At 34.5% G+C, this 24,048-nt stretch overlaps 1 protein-coding gene across 1 annotated transcript in view; it reads left to right on the forward strand.

Annotated features, from left to right (window-relative positions):
* The window catches only part of SCLT1 (sodium channel and clathrin linker 1), a 247,552-nt gene that overhangs the window by 65,510 nt on the left and 157,994 nt on the right, over window positions 1-24,048 (forward strand). The window contains exons 3-5 of the mRNA XM_061191093.1: window positions 288-346; window positions 874-946; window positions 4,037-4,092. Of these exons, the coding sequence (XP_061047076.1) occupies window positions 288-346; window positions 874-946; window positions 4,037-4,092 (188 nt within the window). The remainder of the gene's footprint in view (window positions 1-287; window positions 347-873; window positions 947-4,036; window positions 4,093-24,048) is intronic.

Consider the following 24,048-nt stretch of genomic DNA (forward strand, 5'->3'; position numbering starts at 1 on the left):
AGAATAGTAATTGATGTAGGTTTTTGGTAGATGTTCTTTATCAATTGAGAAATTTCTTCCTATTTCTATTTTGCCAAGAGTTTTATTATGTATGGGTGTTAAAATTTACTGAATACATTTTCGGCATCAATTAAGATAACTATTTTTTCTCTTTCCCACTTTTGTAATTGCAGTAACAGATTTAAGGTTATAAAATGTTTACTTGTATTTAATTTTAAACTACTGTCAGTTTTGACTAGAAAGATGTGAGAAAACAAAATTTTAAGATGCAATATTTTCTGTTATAGAAATCTGTCTTCAAAGGAGTTGCAGGTGACACAGTAGAAAACTCAGTAGTTGACCAAAGGTAAGGTTGAGTTACCAGAAAAATATTATTTTCTTAATTATGTTTAATTATTGTTAATTTTTTAGTATTAGGAATGTTTATTTTATATTCTGCTATAATTAGGTTTAAATGATCTGTCATTGAATTGACAAGGAGAAAAAAGCCAGTATTATTGTCTATAATAGTGGTTCTCAACTGGGTGATTTTGCTTCCCTTCCCTCCCCAGATATTTGACAATGTCTGGAAACATTTTTGCTTGTCACAATTGTGGAGGGTAAGGGTGCTAGTGGCATCTAATGGGTAGAGGCCAGGAATGCTACTAAACATCCTACAGTGCACAGATCAGCCCCCAACAACAAAAAATTATTCAGCCTAAAATATTAATTGAGCTAAGGTTGAGAACCTCTGGTTTAGGAAAAAGGCAAAGTATTGATTGCTATGGAGAAAATTAACATAAAAATTTTGATGTTTAACTTATTTCATGTTACATATTTATTAAACTAGATTAAAAAGAATATGCATCTTTTTAACTTTGAAATTTTCTTTAGCTTTTTAGTTCCTCTTATTACTGAGTATGATAAGCATCTGGAAGAGCTAAATCGACAGCTGAAATATTATCAGGTATGAAATCATAGCTATCAACCTTTTGGTAATATTTTCTTATAAAAAAAAGAAAAAATAGACTCCCTTTCTTTACAAAAACATTGATAAGGAAGAAAATGTTTACCTGTAATCAATTTACGTGTTATTTTCTGGTGTACAGCAAAGTGATTCAGTTATACACATTTATATGTGTGTGTGTATATATATGTATTCTTTTTCAGATTCTTTTCCATTATAGGTTAGTACAAGATATTGAATCTAGTTCCCTGTGCTATACAGTAGCTCCTTGTTGTTTATCTGTTTTATATATAGTAGTGTGTATCTGTTAATCCCAAACTCTTAATTTATCCCTGCTCCCTCTTTTCCCCTTTGGTAACCATAAGTTTGTTTTCTACTTCTGTAAGTCTGTTTCTGTTTTAAGTAAGTTCATTTGTATCATTTTTTTTTTTTTTTAGATTCTACATATAAGTGATATCATATGTCATTTGTTTTTCTCTGTCTGACTTTACTTAGTACGATAATCTCTAGGATCATCCATGTTGCTGCAAATGCATTATTTCATTCTTTATGGCTGAATAATATTCCATTGTGTATATGTACACCACATCTTTTTTACCCATTCATGTGTTGATAGACACTTAGGTTGCTTCCAAGTCTTGGCTATTGTAAATAGTGCAGCTATGAACATTGGGGTGCATGTATCTTTTTGAATTAGAGTTTTTGTCTTGTCCGGATATATACCCAGGAGTGGGATTGCTGGATCATATGGTAACTCTGCTTTTAGTTTTTTAAGGAACCTCCATACTGTTTTCCAATTTACATTCCCACCAACAGTGTAGGAAGGTTCCCTTTTCTCCATACCCTCTCCAGTATGTATTGTTTGTAGCCTTTTTGATGATGGCCATTCTGACCAGTCTGAGGTGATACTTCACTGTGGTTTTGATTTGCATTTCTCTAATAATTAATGATGTTGAGCATCATTTCATTTGCCTGTTGGCCATCTGTATGTCTTCTTTGGAGAAATGTCTATTTAGATCTTCCCCCCATTTTTTGATTGGGTGGTTGTGTTTTTGCTGTTGAGCTGTATGAGCTGTTTGTTTAAATTTTTTAATTGATAAAGAACAACAGAAAGCTCTCTTTTGCACAAATGGTATTTTGCTTTTATTTTTAGGACTAGTGAGCCTAAAGTTTCTGCTGAATTCACTCTCTCAAAATTGCTATAATGACATGTGGTTTGATTGTTATAAAATGGAATATCTAGTTATCTTGAAATTAAACTGTTTTAAATTTTAATTTTTTATAATTTACCTGATTCATATGTGTCTTTAATCAGCTAGTTTACTAAGGTGTTTAACTTCATTTTTCCATTTGGCATTCTCCATCTAAGAGTGATTACTGGATTAATTTCAAGAGAGAGGAAGCTGTAGCAGAAAGCCTAAGGGGCAAGAATAGTTGCTACTTTTAGAGAGAAAAAAAATGTTGACAGCTATTTCTAAGAACACTTCCTCACATACATATTATTAAGTAGCAATAGTTCTTATGATTTATCTTATTGACCAGTCAAAAAATAGTATATCTTGAAAGCAGGAAAATATTCACAATAATTCTCTATATGAAAGTTTCTTCCAGAAAATGTAAATAATAGGGGAAAATTTGATGATAAGAAAGGTACTGCTGAATTTTCTTTCAACGATTAAATGTTTTGAAATATTTTACAGTAAAGAATCTTTAGTGTTACTGTAATGATCCACCCTGAATCCTAGTTAATGCATATATCCTACCTAATTACTTGAATAATATTTTTCAAGATACGCTGACATTTTTGCAATTTTTAAAGATCGATTTTTTTAGAAATAATTACAAAATGGGGATAATTGCTACAATAAAATCCAAACCTCTTAGTCTGCATGGCATTCAAGCAAGACCTGCCACCTGCCTTTCCAGTTTTACCTCTCATTGCATGACTCCATGTGTGGTCAGTTCTCAGTTATCTGGTAGTGAATTCATTCATTTTGATTTAATTGTGATTCAGGCACAGCAGGGACCTGGGAAAGGTTCACCTTTCAAGCCGGCTTTGTAGTTATAATTGGCTGTTACTGTTTTCCTAGAGGAAGCTTCCTTGAGCTTCTCTAGTTGAAAGGGAGAGAGAAAGGCTTAGAGGATTGCCTGTTCCACCCTTCCCTTGCCAGGTTCACTCCAGGATTGGCTCTTCTCCTTTAGCCTGGGGTACCCAATCAAGAGTAATGGACAGATCATGAATTGACTGCAGTTTTGTTTTAAGTATGAGTTTACATGGCCTCCTTCCTGATCTCCACTTGCTCGTTTACTCTTACTGAGAACTGGCGACTATGCCTGTGTCATCTAATATTTTTTGCTTCTTTGCTTTTACTCATATTTCACCCTACTTGAAATGCCCTTTCTTTCCTGTTGAAATCTTACAATCCCTTTAACCCCTCAGAGAAAATTAAAAATACCTTCATTTCATTCCCTTTACAGTATATATTTTATTTGTATTGGTATTTTAGTTAGTGATTTTTTTTTTACCATCTTTCCTACTAATGTATGTGTTAGTGACCACATTGGTTTACTGTAGCAGCCTTGTATAGTGCAGAGAGTTTATACAACTCAAAAAGGTGGTCAATCAGAGACTGAATGAATTATTGCTAAAGATGATATTTATTTGCTTTTTTCGCCATTAACATTTTACTTTTTGAAATTCTAGCACTTACATGGGCTTCACCTAAACTAAGATGAATTATGATATATATTCAAGGTCTAGGGACCATCGGATATTTCTTATAGTGACATATTAAGGAATATCTTACATCTCTTTTCCTGTAAACTCTAAATATAGGAATTACGTTTTAAAATATTTCTTAATATGTTATATAAAATATTTTTACTTATATTCTATTCAAAATGTTCTATTACGTTCTGTGTATCATTAAAATATCTATATTTAATATTGCTTGTTAGAAGTGAAGAATAATTATTTCTTATCTGTAGACTAGTGTCATAGAATCTGATTGCTTGCATATGAATGAACTACTTAATATAAATCTAATTGTCTGGAAAATGTTTTTCTGCAACCATATTTTTTTCTTTCAGAAACAGATGGGTGAGATGAAACTACAACTTGAAAATGTCATCAAGGAAAATGAAAGGTAGATCAATTAACTACTGATTATCTTATTGTTGTCTTAGGTAACTTTTATTATTGTTATTTGGTATCTTATTCATGGAGTATACTGGTTATGAGTGTGGACGCTGGGGCCTGATTTCCTTTTTGACTCCTGGCTCCATTGCTTATTAGCTATATAACCTTGGACAAGTTAACCTCTTTGTGCTTTAGGGTTTCCTCATCTATAAGTGGGAGATAATAACAGAACCTATTTCTTAGAGCTGACTGTAAGGGATAAAGTAATTGCTTAAAATAGGGTACATAATAAGCACTTTATAAATATTAGTAATCATGAATAGTATAGTACAGAATATATATTATATTAGGAAACATACTGATAAAACGGAAACCTATCAACCCACCATCCAGTTAAGAGCTAAAATGTTATCAGTACTGGTGCACTTATCCATGTTTTCCTTCCCTATCCCATGCCCCTCCATCCCTCTGCCAGCAGTTAATACTGTCTTGAATTTTTGTTTATCGTTCCCTTGCTTTTTAAAATTTTTGTAGGTATTTGTATTCCTAATGATATATTATTTAGTTTTGCATTTTTAAAAACTTCCCAAAATAGTATTATTTAGTCTTCTGAGACTTACTTTTTTTCCACTCAATATCATGCATAAGCAGAAGAGTTTCAGGGATGGGTCATAGGCTATGTGAATATTCAATTTTGCAATATATTGCCAACCTAATTTCCAAACTGGCTATACCAATTTACGTTCCCACCAGTGATATTTATGAGTTCTTATTGATTCGTATATTTTATCAGCACTTGCTCTTACCAGGTTTCTTAATTTTTGTTATTTTGAGTCCTAAATGGTATTTCATTGTGGTTTTAACTTACATTTTCCTGAATACCAATATGGTTAACCATTTTTCATGTATTTATTTACCCATGTGGTTTTCTCATGAAACGCTTGTTCATTTCTTTTTCCCATTTTCTCTTTATCTTTTCCTTAGTAAATTGTCAAAGTACTTTATATAATCTGTATTCTGAATATTTGTTAGTGTGCTGATCAGTGTAAACAGTAACCATCATAAACACTTCAAACAAGAAGGGATTTAGTCACTTACAGTTAAGTACTATGTAGGTAAGATAATTGGTTTTAGAGTCATACCTTAGAGGCTGAGATTCTGAGGCCAGGAATTTATGCTGCTGCCACCATCTCTGTAGCTACCACTACAGCATCATTTCCATGGAGCTGAAAACTTGACACTGGAAAGTGGGGCGTGGGATACTCACTTCAGGAGACACTCACGTCTATCAGTTTTGCTTGCCATCTGTCGTACCTATAGAAGAATGTTCTCAGCTCACTTCTGCCTTCTATATCCCCTTCAAGTGCCTGTCACTGGTGAAACTTTAATCCCATCCACCACACCAGCTGCAAGGACATCCAGGAAACATAGTTTTAGACTTTCAGCCATTATGAAAGATGCTGGGATATGGAAAGGGATGGGAATGAATAATGAGTGCCAATGGCTCATTCAATGTGCTAGACAATAGGTATGTTTCAGATATCTGTTCCCAGGTTGTGATATGTTTGATCAACAGAAATTTCTTTTCTTTTTTTTTTTTTTTTTTAATTTTGAGGTAGTTGAATATATCAGTCTTCTTTCTTATGGTTGTTGGTCTTTGTGTCTAACAAATCCTCTCTCAGCCTGTGGTCATAAAGATCTTCTCTTACATTTTCTTCTAAAAATGTTCAGAGTTTTATTCTATCCCAAGTTTAACTTTTAAAGGTCATGCAACTGGACTGAGACCTGATATATCTTTTGTTGTTGCCTTACAAAACAAAACCAAAAAATGAAGAAATACATTGTTTTTGGTTTTAAATTCATTTAAAGCATAAGCTCTTTTTAAGTTTGGCATTCCTTTGTTTGCATTCTTCTATGTAAATCTCTTAATTGGATTTTCAGTTTTTCTCATTTATTTGTGTTTTTTCCCATGGGAAAGTTTTTCTAACTTTAACTTTTTATGATTTACTGTTCTTTCTCAAAATAATTATTAAAAAGGCTATGATCTTCCTATTAAAGACTATTGCTAAGATTTTTGAATCACCAGTGTATGTAAGTTAAGTTTGTATTTTAATGTATTGGAGATAATACGGTGTTATATGATTGAGCTAATGATTTAGTTGTTTCCTATATTTGACTCCATACTCTTCCTTTTATGTCCAGGTCTTTTGAAACCAGTCTTTTAAAAATCTGCCTTTACCTGTTTAATAGTAGTGCAGTCATGGCTCGTGAATGTATTTATTCTTAGTATAATAGGGACATGGGAAAAATGGATTCTGAGCTTATTAAAAGGCACTTTTAGTAACTCGAAAATTTATCAGGTTTTAAAGTGAACTCTATGCCCTTAGGGCAACATCCTGCTTTTAATTAAGTATTGCTGTTAAAGACTGCAAAATCAAGAAGAGCTTATCATTTTTAAGGAAAATATCTTAAATATGGTCAAGTCTGAATAATGGAAGCTAGCAGTGGCATGGATTATTCAATAGTATGCAATTCCACATTATTGGGTTTTGGAAACATTTTAATACATTTGTGTATAGGTGAGTATTTTCTGGGAATTGATGACAAATAGAAAATAATGAAGTCATTTTATAAAATGAGACTTAGGAAGAGGTGAAAAGATACTCATTTTATCATCCTTCCCATTTTTAGTTTATTCCTTTAAACTCAGTTCATGTTGAGAATATAGTGTTTTTTATTTTGTTTTTGTCTCATTTTTTCTTTAATATCATATTTCCTCCTCATAACTTGCCAGAGGATGAAAATTGGATAAGATAATTAAATGAGTGAATATATATAGAGCACTTCCTGGCACTAAGAAAATACTACCTTTTATTGTTATTATTTTTATTTTATTATTGAGGGTATGAAAGACATTATTTGTTGCCTCCATAAGAGCTATTTTCCCTTCTTTCATAATTCATATAACCCTGATTTTGTTCCAGTTGCATTGTGCTCAGTGGAGATGAGCTTCTTCCACAATCTCAGGTGATAAATCTTTGATTATAAACCAGTGCACATTTTTTTTTGCCAGGAATTGGTCTAAGTATGAACATGTGACTCACTTGTACCCAGTGAAGTATAAGGGAGAGTCTGTTGTAGAGCCTCTGGGAAAGCTTTTTCTCCCTGATAAAAAGAGAGACTGGCAAGAAGAAAACTTAACCTCCTTCCTGTTCCTTGTCATTTTAGAAAGTGATATATGTTGAAGCTGCTATAGCCATTTTGTAACCATGAGAGTATGTATCAGAAACACAGTGAGATTAGAAGAAGGGAAAGATGGGGAAGCCTTTGGTCCTTAAATTACATTATTGAACTGCTGAAACAAATCTAGAGCCACTTGCCTTCAGATTTAATATTTGGTGAGGTAATAAAACATTCATTCAATCATTCACAAATATTTATTGAGTACTTACTAAGTACCAAGCACTATTCAAGTTTTTGGAATACATTAGTGAATAAAACAGACAAAAATCACTGTTGCTTGTAGTCAAAGTATAGTAACTAGTACAGAGACTTAACGGCATCTGTCAGGGATTCACAAACTACAGCTTGAGGGCCAAATCTGGCCTGCCACCTCTTTTGGTAAATGAAAGTTTATTAGATCACGGCCAGACTTGTTCATTTGTATATTGTCTATGGCTGCTTTTGCTCTACAATGATGGAGTTGAATAGTTGAGACAGAGACTGAATGGCCCACAAAACCTAGAATATTTGGTATCTGGTCCTTTACAGAAAAAGTTTACTCTTCTCTGATACATGTAGCTATCTTTTGCTGCGCAATCTGTTAACTAGTCTTTGGTTCAACTGTCACCAAAAAGCTTTTTTGAAATTTATAACTGTCTTTACTTTTTTATTTAGGCATATATGTAGCTTTAGAGCACAGAAACAGCAAACTTCAACAGGAGTATAAAGTTAGTATTTAATAAATTAAAACAATTATATTTAGCATATTATTTATTTTACTAAGTTTGTAAGTTTTTGTTTTATGATAGTCTAATATATTTATCTTTTTAAGATTAAAACTAAATATTTATTATTTAGAAGATTTCAATAGCATTATAAAATAGAATTGTTTTTAGCACTATTTTCATTGATTTGTTCTTATTGACCAATGATAATTGAATAATAAACAATAATATAGATCAGAGTTGTAATTTTAGATTTGATTTCACCATCCCTAATTATTATATCATTAGTGTATGTTGATAATAGCCTATGAAGACAATATAGTCTATTTGAAATTTGGGAAGAAGAAGTTCATGTGTATATTTATAAAAATAGTAATAAAGCCATTATTTTTCAGTACTTGTCCAAAAATGGTATTCCCTACCCCAAAACTTTATTTATATAATAGCAAAAGATGAATATATTTGATCTATTTTCCAATGAGAGAGTGAAAAGATATCTCTGGAATTACATGGTAAACCCTGCTGTTCTGATGCTAATTTACACCATTATACTGTGAGGAAGACCATCCCCAAAAGTTCACCCAAATCCTAAGCTTTCATTATAAAGTTTAATATTTCTCTTTTTAATAACCTTATATAAATTCAGAGGTATCCTGATTTCTGTACATGTCTCTGTTTATAATAAGTCTGTGTTTGTATATTTACGTATATATATGCCTCTTACCACACCCTCCTTTGATGTCTAGTCTCCAGTCACACTGGCCGTCTTACTTTGGCTTTCTTAAAACTGGCAAACCAGTTTCCACCAGAAGACCTTTTACTTATTTCTTCTGCCTGGAATGTTATTCTCCAGACCTACACAGGACTGTCTCCTTCTCTTCAATCAGGCAGGCATTCCCTGACCACATTATCTAGCACTGTTCCTCCCTCCCCAACTTTCTGTTTTCTATTATCCAATTTTATTTGTGGTACCTATTACTACCTGAAATTATTTATTTGCTTGGTTATTATTTGTCTTATCTACTAGAATGTATCCTTCATGGAGCAGGGCCCTTGTCTATTCTGTTTACCACTGTATACCTAACACCTTTGAACAGTGCTTGATACATATTAAATGCTCAAAAAATATTTTTTGAGTGGATGATTGCAAATATTAGGAACATAAACACATACATATATTCATATTTGGCTCTTTTTGCTTCAAGAAATAGAAACAGGTCATTCTGAGTACATGGGAATGTATGATAAGGAGGAACATGGAATACAGCTAGAACTGGGAAACAATTAGGACCATCTCTGAGGATATGCTCCTCTTATCAGTTGTCTCATACAGCCTTAATTTTCCCCCTCAGTAATGGCACCCCTTTCCATATAGCAGCTGCTCCTATTCTTCCAACCAAAAAGTTGATACTCTCTGTTCTTTAGGTCAAATCCTGAAGGTACCCATTCTTGTTGGTTACTAATGACCAACACTTCTATTTTCAGAACGCTTCATGCCAGTCAGCGTATGATAGGGCTGCCCTTGAGAAATATGCAAAACTTTAGTCTAATCATTGACTTCTCTCCGTAAAAAATAGCCTGCGCTATTCCCCAGAGCATGGGTTATCGTCAAGGATTACTTAAGTCTGTGCATGGCAGACGGTGTTAACTATAACATGTCCAATATATACATTAGATTGTAATTGTTGAAGATATCACTCTGGCTGGAGACATCAGAGAAGGCTTAAGTGAGAGGATGAAATTTGAACAGAGTCTTTAAGAATGAGTAGGAGTTCATCAAATGAAAAATCGTATGTTTATTAAAATACAGATCATTTACTATGGTTATATCTCAGCGTATTTGTATAGGGGAATTAGGCATAAGACTGGGATGGTGGGCAGGGAGCAGATCATATAAGATCTTATATGCTCTGCTAAGGAATTTAAACTTGTCTTACAGGTGGCGTAGGGGGCTCTTCAAGGGTTTTAAGCAGAGGAGGAGGGTGCACTGTTGAAGGATTGAATTCGGTTGCACTTTAGAACTTGAAAATTCCAAATTTTTCTGGAAAGAATATATATGATTCACTGTAGGAGCAGAAGAAGAGAAGGAACAATTCTAGTTATCAGACTGTTCTGTATGAATCCCCAAAAGAAACACTACACCATGGCAGGGATGTGGATACGTTCACTGAGGAAGCTTGGACTTAAGGATGAAAAATGTCTGTCAGGTGAGGGAAGGCATGTAGAGAGGTTGTACCAGGCAGTTGTCTAGAATGTTTTCTAATTGTATGTATTTGTCTTACTCTATCTTCTCTCTTACCCGACTGTAAGATTCCCTAACACTATTCCCTGTTCCCCTATTTTAAGATCTACAAAATTGGGGTATAGCCATAGTGAATGGCATGTCAAGATTAATAAGCAGCAATTTTTATTTTTAATAGTATGTAAAAGAATGGTGCATCTTACTATCAATGACAAATTCAATTCAAAGAAAGACTGGTTAGAATTGTATTTGATTTGTCTTTGTCACCTTAGAGATCAAAACTTTTAGAAAGTCATCTTGGCCAAAATTCTATTGCCTATTAATGATAATTAGTTATAATTTCAGGACTGCAGTTACTGGCTGGGTGATTTTCCTGGTATTAATACTTTAATCTATCTGGAACTCAGTTTTTTTTTTTTTTTACTGAAGTATAGTTGATTTACAATGTTGTGCCGATCTCTGCTGTACAGCAAAGTGACTCAGTTATACACATATATACATTCCTTTTTCGTATATTATTTTCCATTATGGTATATCACAGGATATTGAATATAGTTCCCTGTGCTATACATTAGAACCTTGTTGTTTATCCACTCTGTGTAATAGTTTGCATCTGCCAACCCCAAACTCCCAGTCTCTTTCCCCCCTCCGCCTTGGCAACCACAAGTCTGTTCTCTACATCTATGAGTCTGTTTCTGTTTTGTAGATAGGTTCATTTGTGCCGTATTTTAGATTCCACATATAAGTGATGTCATATGGTATTTGTCTTTCTCTTTCTGACTTACTTCACTTAGTATCATAATCTCTGGTTGCATCCACGTTGCTGCAAATGGCATTATTTCATTCTTTTTTATGGCTGAGTAGTATTCCATTGTATATATGTACTACATCTTCTTTATTCATTCATCTGTTGATGGACATTTAGGTTGTTTCCGTGTTTTGGCTATTGTGAATAGTGCTGCTATGAACATAGGGGTGCATGTATCTTTTTGAATTATAGTTTTGTCCGGGTATATTCTCAGGAGTGGGATTGCTGGATCATATGGTTCATTCTATTTTTAGTTTTCTGAGGAACCTCCATACTGTTTTCCATAGTGGCTGTACCAACTTACGTTCCCACCAACAGTGTAGGAGGTGGAACTCAGTTTCTTTTTTTTTTTCCTCCATGCAAATTATTCTTTATTTCTCCAAACACTCATACTTTCTTAGCATTCTGTCTGCTCACATTTTCCAACAGCCTGAGAAAACCACCCACATCTCTATACATTAAACTTATACACATTCTTAGGAACCAATTTAAATATGATCTTTTCTGAAAAATCTTTGCACATTCCATTATAGTATTTTTATACCTTGGTTAGGGCATTTATTATGTTTACTTTGGATTGCAAACACTTGCTTATGTATATGTACATTAAATCATTAAAACAAGAATTCAAATCTGTTTCATGTCTTCTATTACTTACATAAGTCTTTTTTTATTAGTTATCTATTTTATACATATTAGTGTATATATGTCAATCCCAATCTCCCAATTCATCCCCCCCAACCCCGCTTTCACCCCTTAGTGTCCATACGTTTGGCTCTCAGTTTCTTAATCTATGAAATGAGAGATTTGGACTAGATTTCAGTTTTATTGTTTATATATTTTTATGATTATAGTTAAGTGCTTGTTAAATATCTTTTGAAGTAATACTGCAAGTGGTAAGATAGAAAAATAATAAAAAAACCATAAGTAACAACTTAAAAGGCATAGATATATAGTAATTTAATGTAAAGCATCATATTATATTTTAGGATAATATTTATTTTCTTAAAGACTTTTTATCAGGAATATTTTATCCAATGAATAGTCAACAGGAAGAGGTCAGAAACACTGTTACTTTTTTGATTTAGTACATTGTACCTAGCATAAAATATAGTACAAACCCTCTTTCTTTCTAGATTAATAGATGGTCTGCAGATTGAAAGAGGCAATAAAGTGGAGAATCATAAGACATACATAGAATACTTTAAAATTTTTTGACTTTGACTTAATGTAAATGTGCACTTATTTAATCTTTTTTATATAATGCCTAACATGGTTACTTTGAGTAAGCCTACTAATTGTAGTTCTTTGTTGTCTTTTATACATAAACCATAAAGATAATTCATTCTTTATAATTTCCAGTTTCAGTTTCTTTGAAGAAGAGTGAGAACTTAGAGATCCTTTTGATCTCCTTTTGATCCTCTGTGATTTTATAAATTTTCTGACATTTTATAATTATTTTACCTACCTCTAATTCAACAGCAGCTATTTAACAACTCATCTTTACTGAGCCTTTCATATTCAGTTTAGGTTTCATAGAAAAAAAACCCCAGCTCTTTTGTATTTTTATTTTTTTCACTTTGGGTCACATTTAATTAAATTGTACAATTATAATAATAGTTTATGGCAGGTATAGTAGATTGGCTTAACATCTGTTCCAACCTCCTTTTTGTATACCTTCTTGTACTACAAAGGCTGGAAAACTAAAAACTAGTTCAGGGTAGGAATTAGGTTCTGCTAATGATAAACACATGTAAGAGACCTAAATTAGGAGATAAGTAGGAGGAGAAGCTGTGTATGAGAATCTATTTTTGTGGATGAGAATCTAACAAGTGTAGAGTGGCTCTAGAGCCAATAATTCTGGCAGCTGCTTCTGTCAGAGCTAAGTCAGGGTGTTCCTGCAGGCAATAGCTCTGGCAGTAACTTCCTGACCCCAGGATCTCAGCTAAAGGGGTGTGATCCTAGAACCAGCAGTTGGTGTAGCCGCTTCCTGATTGTCCAGCTTCCTAATTGTGGTCTGTATATCATTTCTATCAGCAAAACAGTTCTGCAATTAACTAAACCAATAAGATTGACTTTTTTTTAGCATTTGCACTAGAAAATAGAGATCAGCTAGTTGATGGTGACTGCAGATAAAGCACCTATGCAGAGAAATGTGGTGCTACTAATGTTATTAATAAGGGTAACACTATTTACTTCTACAAAGCTTTGTATGATTTCTCTTCATTTCTCCTCTTACTATGAAGCCAACCAAATATGATGGAGCTTTCTCCTCTTTGTTTTCTTACAGTTCTTACGTTTTGACTTGATTATATATTTGAATAAATACTGCTAGGACCAGAACTATCTTACTATCCTGTACATAATATCTCTTCAAATGTTTGTTGAACTTACTAAAATTATTGATATCTAATTTTCAAGATTTGTTAACCATACATAAAAAATAATGCTTTGAAAAAGACTAATTCCTTAAAACTTTGCAGTACTTAAATGGCTTTATTTTCTCAATTATACTGCTAAGATCTTTGGAGAATTAGATAACATGTATTTACTTAGTATTTATAAATATATTATTGCAGCTAAATTATATTTCAAAGAAAACAAGGGCAAAAATAAACAGGAATGTAAAATATATAAAGAGTAAAGAACAAGTTTGAGTATATGTGTGTATATTTTTCTGTTTATACTACTCATATATGAACCAACAGGAATATACTGTGTTTTTCAAGACCCATGAAACATTTACATAGACATGGGCTGCAGACCCTCCCCACCACATACATACATACAAATTAAACATAAATCACACCTACAATAAATTAGAAATAACAAGAAGTGAGTGTAAAGAATTTCTTTTAACTACATTTTCAACTACTGAAATAAAGAGGAAAGCTAAAATTAAAAACTGCATAAAATAAATAGCATATCAAACTAGTGAGATGCGGCCAAACTAGTACTCAGAACATTTTTAATTAACTGAAAATAAGTTAGATAGTTTTGTTTACAGTGATGGCAACAGACTCCTCCTGAGAAAACTAGAGAATCTGGACAAAAACTAGAAAATCTTTACAAAAATTTGACAAAAATCAAATTTGTTTAAAGTGAATTGGAGTCAGTGTAGAATTGTAGGGTAAAGACCAAGAAAAGAAAGAAATCCAGGGATATGAGCCTGCATTTGGGGTTACTTTCCCTTAAATATATCTCCCGATGTCAGAAGAGATGAAGAGAGGTTGAAAACTGAGCAGAGCTCGAAACAAATTCATGGAGCTAGAGAAATAAAAATTGAAATTCAGGGCCCATCAGACTTGAGGGTAGGTGGCTCAGGAACATCCAGGCTTTGAAGTAAGAGTGACTCCCCCAAAATAGACTAGTCCTGAAAAGACCTAAAACATGACTCTGATGTTTGATACAACATGATGTTATAAATGACATGATCAGGGATTGATAATACCCCTCCCCACCTGAAAAAAGAAAAGGAAGACTTTTAGAGGAAGATAACATCATTGCTAGGCCTCAGAATATCTCTGTACTTTTTTACTTGTGATATCTGGCTCATATCTGGCGTAAAAAGAACTGGTAATGGGAAGATTGAAGACAGCATGGTTAAAAAATCATACAGGGGCTTCCCTGGTGGCGCAGTGGTTGAGAATCTGCCTGCCAATGCAGGGGACACGGGTTCGAGCCCTGGTCTGGGAAGATCCCACATGCCGCGGAGCAACTAGGCCCGTGAGCCACAATTACTGAGCCTGCGCTCCGCAACAAGAGAGGCTGCGATAATGAGAGGCCCGTGCACCGCGATGAAGAGTGGCCCCCACTTGCCGCAACTAGAGAGAAAGCCCTCGCACAGAAACGAAGACCCAACACAGCCATAAATAAAATAAATAAATTAATTTTAAAAAAATCATACAAAAATAGTATACAATAGAAACAGATCCACGGTTTGGTCTTTAAAATAACTATGCACTATGTTCAATGAAATAAGACACAATTTTGAGAATTTCTATAAGAGAACTAAAAACTCTTAAAGAACCAAATAGAAATTCTAGAACTGAAAATTGCAGTAATAATGGAAATGAGACATAACTGAAGAGAGAATTAATGGAATGCAACCCAAGTCAGAAGAAAATATTCAGAATGAAGGTCAGAGAGAGAAGGGGATAGAAAATGCAGAACAAAATAAATAAATAAATAAAAACTAATAGACATATGGGAAATAGTGAAAACAGCTAAAAGTCATATAGCTTGAGTCCCAGAAAGAGAGGACAGAGAGACATCAATCCACAGATTAAGAACACACCATGCATCGTAAGCAGGATAATACAAAAGTACTGTACCTAGGTACATTATTATAAAATCAAAGAAAACCAAAGAAAAAGAAAAAACTTAACAGCAGAAAGAGCTTATCTTCTTATTATCTAGCCGCAGTGAGATATTAACTGACTTCTCAACAGAAATACTGGAAATCAGGAGACAGTGGAATATTTTTAAAGTGCTGAAAGAAAAACTGTCAATGTAGAATTCTTTACCCAGTGAAATATCCATCAGAAGAAAGGTCAGATGAAAAGAAATTGAGAGCATTATCATTAGCAAAATTAAAGAAAATCCTAAAAAGATATTCTACAAAAAGAAAATAATCCCAGAGGAAAGCTTAGAATTACAGGAAATGGTGCCCATGGGAGAAAGTCTAATGAACATCAGCTATTCTAAAACAATAATAATGTCTCTAAAATATCTGTAGAGAATTAAATATAAGGCAACAATATCATAAATTTAGGGAAAGGGCATTTGGAATTAAAATATTCTCAGGTTTTAGCATTACCCAAAAGAAATATAATGCTAATTTATTTTAGAGTTTGATAACTCAATGATGCATGTTTTAATCTTTAAAAGTAAAGCCAACCGCCAACCAAGATAATGTAACTGCCAACCATGTAACTGCCAACCAAGATAATAGAGTAGAAAAATGAAGTAATAATAAAAACCCAAAAGAAAGCACGAAAGGAGAGAAAAATCATAATGGACAGGGCAAATAGAAAGCAAATACTAAGATAGTAGATATAAACTCAAATACGTTAGTAATTACATTAAACTTCAATGTACTAAATGCTGCAATTGAAAGACAGTGATTTATCAGAGGAGATTAAAAAAGAAACCAGTTATAGTATGTATTTCTTATCAGATTTTTAAAATATAAGAATATTGAATGATTGCAAATAAGAGGATGGAAAATAGATAAACCATGCAGTGCTAAGCAAAAGAAAGCTGGTAATATCAGACATAGTAGACTTTAATGCAAGAAGAGAATATTATAAATAGGAATATTTCATAATGATAAAAGATATAACAGTTTTAAATTTGCAAGCACCCAGAGACTTGCCTGGTGGCACAGTGGTTAAGAATCCACTTGCCAATGCAGGGGGACGTGGGTTCAAGCCCTGGTCTGGGAAGATCCCACATGCCGCGGAGCAACTAAGCCTGTGCGCCACAACTGCTGAGCCTGCACGCCACAACTACTGAAACCCGCACGCCTAGAGCCCATGCTCCGCAACAGGAGAAGCCACCACAATGAGAAGCCTGTGCACCACAACAAAGAGTAGCCCCTGCTTGCCGCAACTAGAGAAAGCCTGCACACAGCAATGAAGACCCAACGCAGCCAAAAATAAACAAACAAATAAATAAATAAATTTATTTATTTTAAAAAAATTTGCAAGTACCCAGTAACAAAGCCTCAGAATAGAAAATTTCAAGTTTTCTGTTTTTCTAGATTAGAAAAATTCAGTGATAGCATTGAATGGCAAAACAGACAAATCCACTAGATAGCAGGAAATATAAACGTATTGCTCCTCAGTAATTGAAAGAAAAACTCAAAAAATAATATTTGAACCATGCAATTAACAAACCTACTTAACAGACAAATTCCTAATACCTTCAAAATACATATTCTTTTTAAGTACACATAAAACATTTCCAGAATTGACAAATTCAGAAAGTAACTCTCGGGACTTCCCTGGTGGTCCAGTGGGTAAGACTCTGCGCTCCCAATGCAGGGGGCCCTGGTTCAATCCCTGGTCGGGGAACTAGATCCCACATGCGTGCCGCAACTAAGAGTTCGCATGCTGCAACTAAGAAGTCTGCGTGCTGCAACCAAGAAGTCTGCATGCTGCAGTCTTCCACAACGAAGATCCAGTGTGCCGTAACTAAGACCTGGCGCAGCCAAAATAAATAAATAAATAAATAAATATTTAAAGGAAAAAAAGAAAGCAACTCTCAGATTTTTTAAGTACTCAGATTCTGTTCCTTAATAACAGTGAAAATTTTATTAGAAATCAGTTTTTTTAAAAAAAAAGAAAAAAGAAAAAAGGAATCAGAAAATTCCCAGCTGTTTCTAATTAAGCAATATGCTTTTAAATATTACTCATAGGTCAAAGAATTAACCATGAAGGCTGGAGAATATTTTCAACTGATAGATAGTGAGAATACAGCATGGAAACTGTGGGTTGCAGTTAAGGCCATTCTTAGAGGGAAATCCATACTCTTAAGTGCATATATTAGAAAAGAAGTCTGAAAATCAGTGGTCTCTAAGAATTTGCTGAACAGGTTAAGAAAAGAACAGCAAACTAAACCCAAAATTATAAAACATTTGGAGAATTAGGGTGCATCAGGCAAGAGACAGCAGGATTGCAAATTGCAAGATTAAACACCCCTACCCCAAATACTTCAGATACTAAAACAAAAATAAACTACTGATGCATATAGGTGGTCCTTGCTTTGCATGACAGTGCAGGACTATAAAAATGACCTTGCAAGGTGAGTCGAAGGTGATGGAGTACGAAGACCCTGAACTCACCTCGTCCTCTAGGCACACCAAAATTACAACTATTTACAGAGCAGCTATCAATGAGAATAACTTGAAGACTAGCAGAAAAGATTTTTCACAGCTTAAGATACAAGGAAAGAACCAAAACAAGATGGGTAGGAGGGGCCAGAGACATAATGTAGTCAAGACCCGCACTTTCAGGTAGGTGACCCACAAATGGGAGGGTAATCACAATCACAGAAGTTCTCCCTAAGGAGCAAGGGGTCCAAGCCCCACATCAGGCTCCCAAGCTGAGGGTCCTGCACTAGAAAGACAGGCCCTCAAAACTTGTGGCTTTGAAAGCCAGCAGGACTTGCATATGGGAGAGCCAGAGGACTGTAGGAAGCAGAAACTCCACTGTTAAAGCGTACACACAAAACCTCACATGCTCTTAGTCCCAGAACTGAGACAGTAATTTGAAGGAGCCTGTTAAGACCCACTTGCTGATCTCGTAGAGTCTCCTGGAGAGGCGGGGCAACTGGGACTCTTCCTGATGACATTGGCGACAGCCATTTTGGGGAGTTCATTCTACCATGAGGACACTGGTGCTGGCAAGTGCCATTTTGGAGTCCTCCCTCTAGCCTACTAGTGCTGGGGACCTGCCTGCCCAACAGCAGATAAGCTCCAGTTCCAGGACCTCCCGGGTGAGCAACCAGCCTTGCAGGGACCCACCACCCACCAGTGGACCGGAACCAAGCCCAGGCCTCCCCAACACCCACACCCAGGTACCCTGGGGCTCAACTCTACCCGCCATCAGGTCAGAACCAGCCTTGGAACACCCCTGGCCTTGCCGCCAGCCACACCAGGACCCAGCCCTACCCATCAGCTAGCCAGGACCAGCCCCAGAATCTCCAGAGCCCCAGAGCCAGCTTCATTAGGATGTGGCCCTACCCACCAGTAGGCTGACACCAGCACTGGACCCCCTGAGTCCCACAGCCAGCACCCAGGGAACTAGATCTGTATACCACTGGGCTGAGACCCACCCCCCTGCCAGGTCATGTGACCAGCTGTACCAGAACCCAGTACTGCCCACTAGTGGGCCAGCATCTACCCAAGGACCTCCCAGCCTGTGCACCCAACAATGCCGAAATCTGGCCTGCCCACCAGCAAGCCAGCAGCCACCATGCAAGGCAGGGCATAGCAGCCAACCAGCCTAGGGATGAGCCTTGTCTACCAGTGTGCCAAGAGTAGTCAGCCTCATCACACAGAAGGGCCCACACAGCCCACATATGGGGTCAAGTGCTGCTGGGCCCCATAGGATGTCTCTTACTTAAGACCACTTCTCCAACATCTGGAAACATAACTGACCTACTTAATACTTAGAAATAAACATGGAAAATTAGGCAGAACGAGGAGGGAAGGAATATGTTCCAAATGAAGACAAAACCCCAGAAGAACTAAGCCAAGTGGAGATAAGCAATCTACCTGATAAAGAGTTCAAAAGAATGATAATAAAGATGCTCATTGTAGCTTGGTGCTTTGTGTCCACCTAGAGGGGTGGGATAGGGAGGGTGGGAGGGAGACGCAAGAGGGAGGAGATATGGGGATATATGTATATGTATAGCTGATTCACTTTGTTATACAGCAGAAACTAACACACCATTGTAAAGCAATTAAACTCCAATAAAGATGTTTGAAAAAGAAAATTCACTCTGGCAGAAGCTAAAACTTGATACGATTACATTTAATACAGATAAATCACAATTGATAAAGCCTGTCTTGTAAAAAAAAAAAAAAAAAGAATATGTAAGTACATATTCACCTTATATTCAAGATATTTGCTTTCTCATAAATAGCTGTCAGAGTTTTATTTTCTAATCATCTTTCCTTTCTCCACTGATCTGATGTTATCTTTATTATAAACTAAATACATATATTTGAATTTGTAAAATAATCACAAAATGAGAAATACAGACACTTGAAAATGTTTAGAGAAAACTGTGTAACTCTGTGCTGATAAATGTGAGACTATAAGTGAAATAAACAATTTTCTATGACAAAAAAAAAGGTGCTCAGTGAACTCAGGAGAAGAATGAATGAACACAGTGAGAAGTTAGAAGTTTCTAACAAATAGTTAAAAAATATAAAGAAGTAAACAGAGCTGAAGAAGATAATAACTGAAATAAAAAATACACTAGAAGGAATTAACAGTAGAGTATATGATACAGAGGAACAGATCAGTGAACTGGATGACAAAGTAGAAGAAATCACCCGAACTGAACAAAAAAAGAAAAAAGTTTTTTAAAAAGAGGACAGTTTAAGAGACCTCTGGGACAACATCAAGCATAATAACATTCAAAATATAGGAGTCCCAGAAGGAAGAAATAGAGAGAAAAGGGCAGAGGAGTTATTTGGAGAAATAATAGCTGAAAACTTTCTCTGACCAGGGAAAGGAAGTAGACATGCAGGTCCAGGCAGCACAGAGAGTCCCAAACAAAATGAATCCAAAGAAGTCCACACCAAGACACATTGTAATTAAAATGGCAAAAATTAAAGATAAAGAGAGAATCTTAAAAGAAGCAAGGGAAAAGCAACTAGTAGCATACAGGGGAACTCCCATAAGGCTATCAGTTGACTTTTCAGCAGCAACTTTGTGAGCAGAAGGGATTGGCACAATTGATTCAAATTGATGAACATAGCAACCAAGAATACTCTACTCAGCAAGGCTATCATTCAAATTTGAAGGAGAGATAAAGAGTTTTACAGACAAGCAAAAGCTACAGAGTTCAGCACCACTAAACCAGCTTTACAAGAGATATTAAAGGGACTTTTCTAAGTGGAAAGGACTACAACTAGAAATAGGAAAACTGTGCAAAGAAAAATCTGATTGGTAAAGACAAACATACAGTAAAATAGATCATCCACTTATAAAGCTAGTAGGAAGGTTAAAAGGCAAAGGTAGTAAAAGCATCTATTTCCACAACAAGTATTTAAGGGATACACCCCACAAAAAGATACAAAATGTATCAAAAACATTAAACATGGCAGGGGATTTTAAAAATGCAGGGTTGTCAGAATGGTTTGATCTTAAGGGATCATCAACTTAAAATAATCATATATGAATGAATTTAAAATATATATTATTTATTTTATATATATATATCTTTATAAATATAGTTATATATGAACCTCATTGTAACCACAAACCAAAAATCTGTAATAGATATGCAAAAAAGAAAAAGGAATCTAAACACCAAACTATAAACTATAGCAATAAAGATAGTCATCCATCAGGTCACAAGGATACAGAGCAAAAAATAGAAAGGAAGAAGAGTGAACCACAAAAACAACCAGAAAACAATGAACAAAATGACAGTAAGTACATACATATCAATAATTATTTTAAATGTATTGGACTAAATGCTCCAATCAAAAGACTTAGAGTGACTGAATGGATACAGAAAGAAGAACTATATGCTTCCAAGAAGAGACTCACTTTAGATATAAAGACACAGAGATGGAAAGTGAGAGTATGGAAGGAAGTTTTCCATGCAAATGGAAACAAAAAGAAAGCTGGGGTAGCAATTCTTATATCAGACAAAATAGAGTTTAAAACAAAGACTGTTACAAGAGGCAGCGAAGGACATTACATAATGATAATGGGATCAATCCAACAATATATAATAATTGTAAATATTTATGTCCCAACTTAGGAGCACCTAAATATGTAAATCAAATATAAGTAGACATAAAGGGAGAAATTGTGTTACACAATAATAATATGGGACTTTAACACCCAACTTACATCAATGGAAGATCATGCATCCAGACAGAAAATCAATAAGGAAACACTAGGCTTACATCAGATGGACTTTATTTATATGTACATCTATGTATATATATGTATGTATAAAACATTCCATCCCAAAAGCAACAGAATAAACATTCAACTACATATAGAACATTTTCCAGGATAGAGCACATACTAGGCCACAAAGTAAGTCTTGGTAAATTTAAGAATATTGAAATTATATTAAACATCTTTTACAATCACAATGCTATGAGACTAGAAATCAACTACAATGAAAAAACTACCAAAAAAAAAAAAACAGTGGCGGCTAAGCAATATGCTACTAAACAACCAGTGGGTCACTGAAGAAATCAAACAGGAAGTCAAAAAATACCTGGAGTCAAATTAAAATAGAACTAGAATGGTGGAAAAGCTTTGGGAAGCAGGAAAAGCTGTTCTTAGAGGGAAGTTTCTAGCAATATAGGCCTACCTAAGGAAGTAAGAAAAATCTCAAATAAGCAATCTAACCTTACACCTACAGGAACTAGAAAAAGAACTAATAAAACCCAAAGTTAGTAGAAGAAAAGGATCAGAGCAGAAATAAATGTAATAGAGACTTTAAAAAAATAGAGAAAATCAGTGAAATTAAGCTCTGGTTCCTTGAAAAGATAAACAAAATTGATAAACCTTTAGCCAGAGTCATTAAGAAAAAGAAAGGACCCAAATAAAATCAGAAATGAAAGAGAAGTTACAGATTCATATTTCTGTACTGACAATACAGAAATATGAAAGATCATAAGAGATTACTGTGAACAATTATACACCAATAAAATGGAGAACCAAGAAGAAACAGATAAATACCTAGAGATGTACAATCTAGGTACAAGACAAGGATGCCCACTCTCACCACTTTTATTCAACATAGTATTGGAAGACCTAGCCACAGCTATCAGACAAGAAAAAGAAATCAAAGGTATCCAAATCAGAAGGGAAGAGGTAAAATGTCTACTATACATAGAAAATCCTAAAGATGCCCACCAGAAAACTACTAGAGCTCATTAATGAATTCAGTAAAGTTTCAGGATACAAAGTTAACATACAGAAATCTGTTGCATTTCTATACACTAACAATGAAGTATCAGAAAGATAAATTAAGGAAACAACCCCAATTTACCTTCACATCAAAGAGAATAGAATAGCTAGGAATAAACCTACCTAAAGAGGCACAAGACCTGTGTTCCAAAAACTATGACATTGATGAAAGCCGTCCAAGAACTAAATTCCAAAAGTTAAAGTTTGGAGAGATGAAAATTCCACTGAGACTGAGAAAGAGAGAAACACTGTACAGAATGGTTAAAAAAAAAAAAAAATTCCTGAAGCGAATAAGCAATATTAATAGGTGACATTTACATTTTACAGATTGGGAAACTGAGGCCAAAGGAGGTTAAGGAACTTGTCCAAAGTCACATAGCTAACGAAATGAGATACTGGTTTCAAATTCAGGCAGTTTGGGTATAGGCAATATGCCTGTAACTATTAAGGGTTTTTTTTTTTGTTTAGTTTTTTTTTTTTAATTGAAGTATAGTTGCTGTACAGTATTATATAAATTACAGATGTACAATATAGTGATTCACAATATTTAAAGGTTATACTCCATTTATAGTTATGATAAAATATTGGCTATATTCCCTGTGTTGTACAACATATCTTCTTAGCTTATTTTATATCTAATAATTTGTACTTCTTAATCCAGTATCCCTATACTGCCTTTCCCCCCTCCCCTTGCCCCACTGGTACCTGAGGTTATTGTCTTGTGACTTATTTGATGAACTTTGTTTTCAATAAATAGGTTTTAAAATTTAAGATTGCATTTTTCTAGTTTCAATAGATAATTCTGTTTAAATTATTTTAGAGAGATGGATGCAATTCCTTTGGGAAATTTTTACTTTGAGATGTGTTTATTATAAATAATGTTTTCTGGTTATAATTATATAAATTCAGTGTTTCTAAGTTTTTCTGATATTAAAAAACATTTTTCCTTCTAGGAGTACATCATTTTGACATAAACACCTAATCAGTCTTTTAAGTTGAACCTTTCTATGCTTTTTTTTTTTTTTTGGTGTAATTTCAAAGCATGAAATACTTGTGATTACTTTAATGTAAGGTTAAAGTTGAATTTAAGGCTTTCAGAGTTATGATCAAGCTTATGTAAGAAAGTGCTGGCAAGTAAAGCCTCTAGTCTTGATTTCATAACCATCAAGAATTTTATTCTATGCTTTATAAACTGGAACTAGTGAGAAATCAGGTGAGTTTTGTGAAACACAATGAAGAAATTAACAATAATTCTACAAGATTTAAAATTCCCTTTCCATTTAAGTAA

This window comes from Eubalaena glacialis, chromosome 5, assembly GCF_028564815.1.
Source record: "Eubalaena glacialis isolate mEubGla1 chromosome 5, mEubGla1.1.hap2.+ XY, whole genome shotgun sequence".
NCBI lineage: Eukaryota > Metazoa > Chordata > Mammalia > Artiodactyla > Balaenidae > Eubalaena > Eubalaena glacialis.